This window comes from Schistocerca americana, chromosome 8 (assembly GCF_021461395.2).
Source record: "Schistocerca americana isolate TAMUIC-IGC-003095 chromosome 8, iqSchAmer2.1, whole genome shotgun sequence".
NCBI classification, from domain to species: Eukaryota; Metazoa; Arthropoda; class Insecta; order Orthoptera; family Acrididae; genus Schistocerca; species Schistocerca americana.
Window position 1 is genome coordinate 98690419 of NC_060126.1, and position 12189 is coordinate 98702607.

A 12189-nucleotide genomic window follows, 5' to 3' on the forward strand; every position below is an offset into this window, starting at 1 on the left:
CTGCTCATTTCTGTTGCCAAGATGCTACATACATTATTTACATTGGTGTGATGAGAACTGCATATTTTAAACACCAGTAACTGAGATTTGGTGAGATTTACCTTGAGGCCCTGCCATAGAATAAAACTGAAGTGCCATTTATGTAGGTTATAATATGGTAGTTCATACATTGTGCAATGTTGTTACACTTCAATAAGATCTAAGCAAAATTTAGCTTTTGCAGTGTAGTGTAGTGCAGTACAGTGTGATGCCAATTGAAACATGGAAATATACACAGTTCACCATTAAATTCACTGGACTCTTATGCTCACATTTTTTTCCTGATGTACCTGAAGGGTACATAACAAAACATTTTGTGAAAATATGATAAACTTGTGCAAAAACTCATCTTTATCAAAACATAGCATAACTATAATTTTCAGATGACTTGTAATTGGAATCATCATCAAATACTTCATTTTTATCATGTGTAGACTCGTCAGGGGCTTTGTAAATCATTTTCTCCAAACATTTCTCCTCTGTACTGAACATTTTTAACAGAAAATCAACGTAAAAGCACACAAAATGCACAAAACGGGGAGAACTTGAATGTCACCTACTGCCTGTACAGCAAGAGAAAATAACAAGGGTTTCAAAAATGATGAATTCTTAAATTGCCTACAGAACTCATAGATGGTACCAGGAGCTGTGAAAATACATTCAAAATCACAGTAAATCATCATAGCTGGTGTGATGTAATATTACACCCTCTACACATTCTCATTTCCCCCCAAGTGCCATAGTATGATGTCAGCCACATGCTAAGTGTTAACATATGTGAGAACCAAGGATGAAGCCCTGAGGTACACCATGCATTACCGTTTCACTGGTGGATTGAAAATTTACAAATTTTTCATCTAGTTTGTACATCAGTTTAGTGCATTGCTAAAGATTCAGCAGGTACGTTGCTAATAAGATGCATAGATGGATTCCCTAGATGATTTGACTTTTTAGAACAACTGCAGTAAAAAATATCACTGATGAGAGGGCAGTGTATTCCAGTAAAAACAAAAGGTACCAAGATTGCTGTGTTGATCTCTACTGTAGCCTCCCCCATTCCTACACAATCGGGTTTCCACAACCCTTCTTCATCCTCTTCTGCTCTGCCCCTCAACATCCTTTCCTCTCTTTGCTTTTTATTCATTTGTTCTCTTCTGCTCCCTCCCCAATTGCTTATTTCTTGAAGTCAGGACCGAGCGAGGTGGTGCAGTGGCTAGCACACTGGACTCGCATTCGGGAGGTCGACGGTTCAATCCCGCATCCGGCCATCTGTGATTTCCCTAAATCGCTTCAGGCAAATGCCGGGATGGTTCCTTTGAAAGGGCACGGCAGACTTCCTTCCCCATGCTTCCCTAATCTGATGAGACCGATGACCTCGCTGTCTGGTTTCCTCCCCCAAACAACCCAACCCAATCTTGAAGTAAGTTTCATGCCTGCTAATAATTTCCCAGCATATGATTTTTCATGTGTGAATTCAGTGTAGAGATTTAGATGGCTTAAAATTTTGGTATCAATATAGAGCAATTAAAAACAATGACTTACTGTCTAGAGCAAGATTCAAATAGTGGCTAGGCAAATAAACAAGCTTTCAAACTGCAATTCTTCTTCAGGTCTCCCCACAGAGTGAGAGGTTGTATTTACTGTCAGTTATTTGTATTTGATTGAAGGTTTTCCAGTAATGTGTTAAAATTTCAGTGCATTTTTATTGGAGCATTTATACAGAATTTGATTAATTGTAAACCTTCTAATGGCCACCTTCAGTGTCAGTTATTAAATGTAGTATTACACCTTCATTACAGTGTTAGGCCCTTATGTAATGATGTGTCGTAACTATTGAAAATGTTTGTTCAAACAGTGGAAAGTCCAGGATGAAATAATGACAGTATTATGAAAAGTATAGAATAACACAGACTGTATAGGGGAGGTATTGAGTTGCAGACAGGCACAACAGAAAGACTGGTAAACAAGAGAGCTTTCAGCCAAAAGGCTCTCTTCTGATGTAGACAAAAAACAAACACACAAAGACCGCTGTCTCTTGGTGAATAATAACCCATCCTTTCCATAATATTGTAGTAAATGTTTCTATTTTCTATCTAATAAAAACTGAATATAAAATTTCTTGGCTGTTCTTTATTAGTTATGTTATTGTTTATCAGTTATTTTATTGTTACTGGTATGTCTATCAATCAAAAATTTACATTATATAATCTAAATTCATATACTGGTATTTCTGTGACTCAACTTTTTAAGTGATAAGAATTCTCTTTTCTTTTCTAGGCATTTGTGGATGCTGTCAACCAACTTTGGCTTAATATGCATCTTGACAGGGGCTTGCATCCCATCAACTTCATGCTGTTTGAAACTATGGAAGATCTGCTGACAGCTTATTGGTTGGAGCCAACATCAATACCAGTGGCTGTGATATTTGATTCTGATGATCCAATAAAAGGCAGACTAACGTATGATTCTGTTGTTCAAATGTATGCTTGAAAAGTAAAAAGTAAATGTTGTAAAGGAATTCTTTTCTTTTGGTACTTATATCAAGACCTAAATGAGATGCACACAGTATTCATATGATGTATTTTGATTTGATTCATTTATTGAAGTGCAGAAAATTTGTATTATGTTTCCATAAATACCTGGGGCTGAGAACAGCAAAGTGTTAAATGTACTATAAAAAATTACACAAAGATAAGGCACTTGCAGCAGCAGATGTCTGTGAAATATAGAAATGACAAAGCAAACAGTGGTTATAATATGGACACTTCGATGTTGCAATTTTAGGTGGGGAGAGGGCAGGGTGTTTAGAACTATGACTGCATAAAATACTGGTGGCTGTCAGGCCAGTGCTACCTCATTTACAAGGCTGCCAACATCATCAAGCAATGTTGAATATTGCTCACCAAATGCTTTGTGTACTTCACTTTGCTCTGCCTTATATTGTGTGTCACTCAGTGTTTCCTTCCCTTATTTTGAAATGAGGGAAAGGGCTTATGCTGGTCCATCGTGAGGTTTGAGGATGGCTCCCACAACATAAGAAATGATCATCAGTCCCTACGACCATGTATCAGTTCTGATTTTGCAAAAGCACTGAACCTGGGTGAAGGTGGCCACCCCTGCAAGAGACAGGTAGGGCTAGGTAACCTGCACCATTCGTCAGCCCTTGAACTATGTTCTCATTGGTTTATGCCCTTGGCCAACTGCCATGTCACATTGCCTGCACTATATGCAAATATACAATACAACATTGACTTACCTTTCATTTAAACCTGTATCAAACCTCTGCAGACTGAAATTTTGAAAAGAATTTGTGCAGCTGTTGACTAATATTTGTTTTATTTAAAAGTTAAATACAAGCAATATGTACACAGATTATTCATAAAATAATGGAAAAGCAATCACTCACCTATAGCAGACTGATATGTGGAGCACAGAAACACATAACAGGAGTGTGTGTTTTTGGTGTCTGTGTGGTTGTGTGCGTGAGTGTGCGTACTTTTACTAGGAAACAAGGAAGAGCTCAGAAGCTATTGTGAATAGTTATGTGTTTCTGTGCTCCTTAAGTCTGCTATAGATGAATGGTTGGTTTTCCATTATATTACATATTGTTACATCCAGGAATTTCCATTATTGTTGTATGTAGAGTATGATGTATAAATACACACATTATTTATTTCATCTATGCATTGTAGTGTATAGCTGTATAAAATGTAAGACACCTAATAACAACTAGAATATACATGCTTAGAGCAAGATACAAAAATAAAAAGATACAGTATGTGCAGTTGACTGACATGTGCATGGCATTTTCAGAATATAGTTTTCTTGAAGGATATAAAATGTAGACTGGCAGTGGCAAGGAAAGCGTTTCTGAAGAAGAGAAATTTGTTAACATCGAGTATAGATTTAAGTGTCAGGAATTCACTTCTGCTGGACTCGCATTCGGGAGGACGACGGTTCAATCCCGTCTCTGGCCATCCTGATTTAGGTTTTCCGTGATTTCCCTAAATCGTTTCAGGCAAATGCCAGGATGGTTCCTTTGAAAGGGCACGGCCGATTTCCTTCCCTAACCCGAGCTTGCGCTCCGTCTCTAATGACCTCGTTGTCGACGGGACGTTAAACACTAACCACCACCACCAATTCACTGCTGAAAGTATTTGTATGGAGTGTGGCCATGTATGGAAGTGAAATGTGGATGATAATTAGTTTAGACAAGAAGAGAATAGAAGCTTTTGAAATGAGGTGCTACAGAAGAGTTCTGAAGATAAGATCGGTAGATCACGTAACTAATGAGGAGGTATTGAACAGAATTAGGAAGAAGAGAAATCTGTGGCGCAACTTGACTAGAAGAAGGGATCAGTTGGTATGATATGTTCTGTGGCATCAAGGAATCACCAATTTAACATTGGAGGGCAGCATGGAGGGTAAAAATCGTAGAGGGAGACCAAGAGATGAATACACTAAGCAGATTCAGAAGGATGTAGGTTGTAGTAGGAACTGGAAGATGAAGAAGCTTGCACAGGATAGTGTAACATGGAGAGCTGCATCAAACCAGTCTCTGGACTGAAGATGACGATTACAACAACAACAACAACAACAACAACAACAACAGTTTTCTTAATATGACTGTTACGTATATCAGAGTTGATAATAAAGATGCATTTGTTGTGTGAAAGGAGGGAGACATTATATATCAAAGGTAAACTTTTCTTCCTGTCTCTGCAACAAGTTATTAATTGGTCCCGTGAGAAAAGTGGCAAACAAAAAACCAAATCCAGTGGGTGGGGGAGGAGAAGTGGCTAATAAGAGGCAGCTTTGAGTTCTGGAGTTACACTTGTTATAGCAGCAATCATTGTTTGGACTGTGAGTCCTGTAAAATGAGGGACATGCTCTTAATACTACCATCATTTCTGTCTTTTCTGTTGCTCAATGCTTTCACTTCCCCCTCCTTCTTTGCACCCCTCCCCCCCTTCCTTGAACCCCCTCCCCCTGCCCCCCCCCTCCCCCCCCCCCCCCTCTCTCTCTCTCTCTCTCTCTCTCTCTCTCTCTCTCTCTCTCTCTCTCTCTCTCTCTCTCTGAACCGAGCGAGGTGGCGCAGTGGTTAGCACACTGGACTCGCATTCGGGAGGACGACGGTTCAATTCCGTCTCCGGCCATCCTGATTCAGGTTTTCCGTGATTTCCCTAAATCGTTTCAGGCAAATGCCGGGATGGTTCCTTTGAAAGGGCACGGCCGATTTCCTTCCCAATCCTTCCCTAACCTGAGCTTGCGCTCCGTCTCTAATGACCTCGTTGTCGACGGGACGTTAAACACTAACCACCACCATCTCTCTCTCTCTCTCTCTCTCTCTCTCTCTCTCTCTCTCTCTCTCTCTCTGACAATAAATATCTAGTTTCTAGCTTTTGACAAATCAGTAGTGGACACCAAAAGGATCACCTGCTACTTTTAACATGAAGACATTGAAGAAATGTATGATGAGATAAAATAAATTATTCATATAGTGAAGGGAGACGAAAATTTATGTCATGGGGGACTGGAATTCAGTAGCAGGAAAAGTAGTAGGTGAATATGGAACGGAGGTAAGGAATGAAAGAGGAACCTGCCTGGTAGAATTTTGCACAGAGCATAACTTAATCTTAGCTAACACTTGGTTTAAGAATCATGAAAGAAGGTTGTATATGTGGCAGAGGCCTGGAGGCACTGTAAGGTTTCAGATAGAGTATATAATGGCAAGACAAAGATTTAGGGACCAGGTTTTAAATTGCAAGATATTTCCAGGGGCAGATATGGACTCTGACCACAATCTATTGGTTATGAGCTGCAGATTAAAACTGAAGAAACTGCAAAAACATGGGAATTTGAGAAGATGGGACCTGGATATACTGAGAGAACCAGAGACTGTAGAGTGTTTCAGCATTAGGGAGCAATTGACAAGAAGGGGGAAAGAAGAATGGGTAGCTTTGAGAGATGAAATAGTGAAGGCAGCAGAGGATCAAGTAGGTAAAAAGGCGAGGGCTAGTAGAAATCCTTGGGTAACAGAAGATAAAATGAATTTAATTGATGAAAGGAGAAAATATAAAAGTGCAGTAGGTGAAGCAGGCAAAAGGGAATACAAACGTCTCAAAAATGAGATAGACAGGAAGTGCAAAATGGCTAAGCAGGGGTGGCTAGAGGACAAATGTAAGGAGGCATATATCACTAGGGATGTGGTAGATACTGCCTACAGGAATATCAAAGAGACCTTTGGAAAAAAGAGAACCATCGTACAAATATCAAGAGCTCAGATGGAAAACCAGTCCTAAGCTAAGAAGGAAAAGCAGGAAGGTGGAAGGAGTATATAGAGGGTCTGTACAAGGGAGATGTACTTAAGGGCAATATTATGGAAATGGAAGAGGACATAGATGAAGATGAAATGGGAGATATGATATATCATGAAGAAGTTTACACAGCACTGGAAGATCGAAGTCAAAACAAGGCCCCAGGAGTAGACAACATTACATTATAACCAATGATAGCCTTGGAAGAGCCAGCCCTGACAAAACTCTACAATCTGATGAGCAAGATGTATGAGACAAGTGAAATACCCTTGAACTTCAAGAAGAATATAATAATTCCAATCCCAAAGAAAGCAGGTGTTGACAGGTATGAAAATTACCGAACTATCAGTTTATCACGGTTGCATAATAATAACTGAATTCTTTACAGACAAATGGAAAAACTGGTAGAAGCTACCCTCAGGGAAGATCAGTTTGGATTATGTAGAAATGTTGGAACACATGAGGCAATACTGACTCTACGACTTGTCTGAGAAGATAGATTAAGGAAAGGCAAACTTACATTTCTAACATTTGCAGACTTAGAGAAAGCTTTTGACAATGTTGACTGGAATACTCTCTTTAAAATTCTGTATGTGGCAGGGGTCAAATACTGGGAGCAACAGGCTGTTTACAATTTGTACAGAAACCAGATGGCAGTTATAAGAGTCAAGGGGCATGAAAAGGAAGCAATGGTTGAGGAGGAAGTGAGACAGGATTGTAGCATATCCGGGATATTATTCAATCTGTATATTGAGAAAGCAGTAACGGAAACAAAAGAAAAATTTGAAGTAGGAGTTAAAATCCTTGGAGAAGAAATAAAAACTTTGAGGTTTGCCGATGACATTATAATTCTGTCTGAGACAGCAATTGAACAGAATGGACAGTCTCTTGAAAGAAGTATATAAGATGAACATTAACAAAAGCAACTTCCTTTATTTGTTCTGACTGCTAAACTGAAACCTTTTATTAAATGTTAATTGTTATTACCCATCATATTTTGTTTTTAGACTTAGAAACTAGTTGTCTTATGTCTCATATCGATTATGTAATAAATCACATTGGTATTTCTTGTTGCAGGTATCAGATACGAACCAATCCATCATTTGTGGTAACTCCATCCACTACGGAACTTTACTCATCACCTGCGTCATGCAGAGATAGTGGGAATTCTTGGGGTGGTGTGTTCCCCATAGAGACAGGTGACAGCTGCCCTGTCAACCAGTACTATTATTCTGGTTTTGTTGCTATCCAGGCTCTGTTTGACTACACCAAAATAAGGGTAAGACAAAGTACATTGTTGTTATTTTATGAGTTTTTCCACGTACTTACAGTTGAATGCACAGCATAGAAGTATTTTGTACTGTAAGGAACCAAATAGTGCAAATATTATAACAACTAAGTAACCAATAGTCTGTAGTCTACTAGTTAAGGCATTTAATTATCAGGCAATAGATTGTGGGCTAAATGTGTACCCTCTGTTAAGATTTTGAAAAAGTTCCTTACCTACAAGCATCAGCCTCTCAGGAGTAAATCATTGCAGCAGGCATAACTGTGAGATGAGAAACTTTTTTTTCAAACTTTTGCATCTACAGCTGGACTCCTCAAGGTGTGTGATGAAGGGTGTTTTGGGTATCACTTTTGTTTCCTGTTTCATGTTCTTGTCCATCTGTGAATGATATGCACGAATAGCAAATATTAGTAATCCACTACATGAACTTGTATTTCTCTAATTTTATTACCCCAGACATTCCAAAGAGCACATTACCAGAACCATTTTTTCTCTAATGTACATTCTTCTGACTTGTAACTTAAATAGTAAACCTGTTTGTGATACACAGTGTGTCTTTTGTAGCATTTACATTCTGCTTACTAAATGAATCCTTCAACTGTGCTGCTTTTCTCTACGACTTCTGTATCCAACATCTTAAGACTGGTGACCAGCACTCAATTATTAGTTCAACAAAGGTTCTGTAAGCTACATTGTTTACAGATTAATTATATTTCTGCTGGTTACATCCAGTGAACTGATGCAGCATCTGCCTTTACTAAAACTAGTGTTATGTGATTGTAGCAATCATTTGAAGTACTCTTAGATACTTTACAGTTGTCTCTGTTTCTAGTGATCACCAATTATGAGACTGAATAACAGTGGGTCTCTCCACCATTGCTTGCACATGTTCATTTTAACATTTTGGGTGTTCATACAGATGAAAACTGGAGCTGGAAAAAGCATATTACTGAGAGTCTCAAACAATTAAGTTCAGCTACTTTTGCTCTTCATGTAATTGCTTGTCTTGGAAACAAATAAATCAGCTTCCTGACACAGTTAGCATATTTTCAATCAGTAATGCTTATGGAATAATTTTCTGGGATGACTCACCACCTAGAAAGGGAGTATTAATTGCACATAAGGGAACAGTAAGAATGACACGTGATGTTCACCTGTAATTTACAAGGAGTTAGGCATTCAAACTGCATTGTCACAATACGTATATTACTTACTGAAATTTACATTAATAGCCGATCACAGAACAGTGATATCCTTAACAATAACACTCGAGGGGAAAAATAGTTTTTATTGGCTGCTAGTGAACCCGGCAATGCTTCGTAATTGCTAAATATGTACTGGAATTATGTAAATGTCCTAATCTCTTTCTCCCCTCCTCTCTCTATCACTCTCCGTCCCCCTGCTTTGTCCATTGCCTTCTCCTCCCTCCTAACTGTGTCCATCATCTTCCCTCTGCTCCCTGTACATCTCTTACCCAATCCCCCCCTCTCCCTCTCCTCCCTCTCCCTCTCCTCCCTCTCCCTCTCCTCCCTCTCCCTCTCCTCCCTCTCCCTCTCCTCCCTCCCCCCCTCCCTCTCCCCCTCCCCGTCTCCCCCTCCCCCTCTCCCCCTCTCCCTCTCCCCCTCTCCCTCCCTCTCCCCCCTCTCCCTCCCTCTCCCCCCTCTCCCTCCCTCTCCCCCCTCTCCCTCCCTCTCCCCCCTCTCCCTCCCTCTCCCCCCTCTCCCTCCCTCTCCCCCCTCTCCCTCCCTCTCCCCCCTCTCCCTCCCTCTCCCCCCTCTCCCTCCCTCTCCCCCCTCTCCCTCCCTCTCCCCCCTCTCCCTCCCTCTCCCCCCTCTCCCTCCCTCTCCCCCCTCTCCCTCCCTCTCCCCCCTCTCCCTCCCTCTCCCCCCTCTCCCTCCCTCTCCCCCCTCTCCCTCCCTCTCCCCCCTCTCCCTCCCTCTCCCCCCTCTCCCTCCCTCTCCCCCCTCTCCCCCCTCTCCCTCCCTCTCCCCCCTCTCCCTCCCTCTCCCCCCTCTCCCTCCCTCTCCCCCCTCTCCCTCCCTCTCCCCCCTCTCCCTCCCTCTCCCCCCTCTCCCTCCCTCTCCCCCCTCTCCCCCCTCTCCCTCCCTCTCCCCCCTCTCCCTCCATCTCCCTCCCTCTCCCCCATCTCCCTCCCTCTCCCCCCTCTCCCTCCCTCTCCCCCCTCTCCCTCCCTCTCCCTCCCTCTCCCCCCTCTCCCTCCCTCTCCCTCCCTCTCCCCCCTCTCCCTCCCTCTCCCCCCTCTCCCTCCCTCTCCCCCCTCTCCCCCCTCTCCCTCTACCTCCCTCTCCCCCTCTCCCTCTCCCTCCCTCTCCCCCCTCTCCCCCTCTCCCTCTCCCTCCCTCTCCCCCCTCTCCCCCTCTCCCTCTCCCTCCCTCTCCCCCCTCTCCCTCTCCCTCCCTCTCCCTCCCTCTCCCCCCTCTCCCTCCCTCTCCCCCCTCTCCCTCTCCCTCCCTCTCCCCCCTCTCCCTCCCTCTCCCCCCTCTCCCTCTACCTCCCCCTCTCCCTCTCCCTCCCTCTCCCCCCTCTCCCTCCCTCTCCCCCCTCTCCCTCTCCCTCCCCCTCTCCCTCTCCCTCTCCCTCCCCCTCTCCCTCTCCCTCCCTCTCCCCCCTCTCCCTCTCCCTCCCTCTCCCCCTCTCCCTCTCCCTCTCCCTCCCTCTCCCCCTCTCCCTCTCCCTCCCTCTCCCTCTCCTCCCTCTCCCCCTCTCCTCCCTCTCCCCCTCTCCCCCTCTCCCTCTCCTCCCTCTCCTCCCTCTCCCCCTCTCCCTCTCCTCCCTCTCCCCCTCTCCCCACCTTCATCATATCTTCCTTCCCCTGCTTTATATCCATTATCTCCCTGCCCCCACCTCTCTTTGTCACTCTTCTCCTGCCCCTGTTTCTGACCTTATTTATTGTTATTGCAAACGAAGCATGATTGGGAATAGGTGTCAAAATGAATGGGTAAATCAGTTGGAATCATTAGTACATCCTTCAATCTGCTGGATGTGAGGATAGCAGCTTTAATGACAGTAGTTCACATGGTGTTCGTATGTGAACAGGTAGGATTATAAACTTAGCTGTAAACACAACTTTCCTGCTTTCTGTTAAAAATAACTGTGATAAGGAAAACAAAACTGCACATTTTCACAGCACTGCTTCACATGTTCTTTCTCGCTAGTTTAACAGAAAGTGGTCATTGTATAATTCTTATTTGATTTGCCTCCAAACGCTCTCTATGCTCTTCGTCAATCTCATTGGCTCAGTGATCATGTAGTTGGCTGGCATCTTGCATATGCCAACTGATATTTCAGTGCCACAGAACTGAAACCAATTGAATGTTTGCAACACACCAGATGACTGTGAACTGACATCAGTTCAGTCTTGGCAACATACCATAGATATGATCAAGTCGCTTTGTTGTTTTCTGTTTCACAAAATATCAGTATTCAATGCAGACTTTGTTGTTATGCCAGCTACCGACAAGAATGCAGTGAATTGTAAACAATGCACCCATCAGGACCACCAAGTTTCATGTAAAGCTGTGAGGATGGGGTGTGAGTCGTACTTGGGTAGCTCAGTTGGTAGAGCACTTGCCTGTGAAAGGCAAAGGTCCCGAGTTCGAGTCTCGGTCCGGCACACAGTTTTAATCTGCCAGGAAGTTTCATATCAGCGCACACTCCGCTGCAGAGTGAAAATCTCATTCTGGAAGTTTCATGTAAATTGGCAAGAGAAGTGCTTTCTGTGGGCAGCACTGACCATTTACAGAATGTGTAATGACATGGAACATTGCAGACAGGTGCTGATGTCAGAGAATTTTGTGGCATGCCATCGGCGGCCTGTTGGGACGACTGGTGCCTCTATAAAGCTGGAGCACATTGAAGACTACACACATTCATGAATTATTACGAAGATAAGTGTGAATATTATTTACTGAAATGCTGTGTAGGCACAATAGTGGACAGAATAATGGTGGGACAGGTGACAAGAGGCATTCAGGAAGTCCGCCGCCCATCTCAGTGCACTTTCCAATGTATTGGAGGGTCTGTTGTGTTGCACATCAAATATTGTCTTGTTGGGCTTTACAGTGGACAACAGCATTGGTGATGCGAGCATCAAGTTCTTCATGTTTATCCACCTTTGTACCGTACACGTCCACTTTTAACTAGCTCAATAAGCAGAAATCTAATGGGGGTTAGGTCGGATGATCTGGCAGACCAGTTAATCAATCTACCATGGCCAATCCCACATTGAGGAAATGTGTTATTCAGATACTAGGATAATTGTCTGGTACAGTGAGTTATCGTGTTGCAGGTACATTTACCGTCATTTCTCTAATGTCACATCTCCCAAAAGTGCAGATAGCACTTCTGTCACCAAATTTGCTTGTGTTGCAACACATGAGGAATACATGCCTTTTGACCAGGTCATCAATCATATCACACTATACCGTCACTGAGGACCTAATTTGGAATCTAGTTTCCCTAGTGTCACGTAGGTTCTCTATCACCCATGTATAAGAATAACTTGTGTTCATGATACCACTGTGT

At 43.0% G+C, this 12189-nt stretch overlaps 1 protein-coding gene across 1 annotated transcript in view; it reads left to right on the top strand.

The window, feature by feature from the left end:
• Positions 1 to 12189, top strand: part of LOC124544655 (cholesterol transporter ABCA5-like) — a 347877-nt gene that overhangs the window by 118779 nt on the left and 216909 nt on the right. The window contains exons 4-5 of the mRNA XM_047123269.1: positions 2317 to 2498; positions 7434 to 7635. Coding sequence (XP_046979225.1) covers positions 2317 to 2498; positions 7434 to 7635 — 384 coding nt within the window. The remainder of the gene's footprint in view (positions 1 to 2316; positions 2499 to 7433; positions 7636 to 12189) is intronic.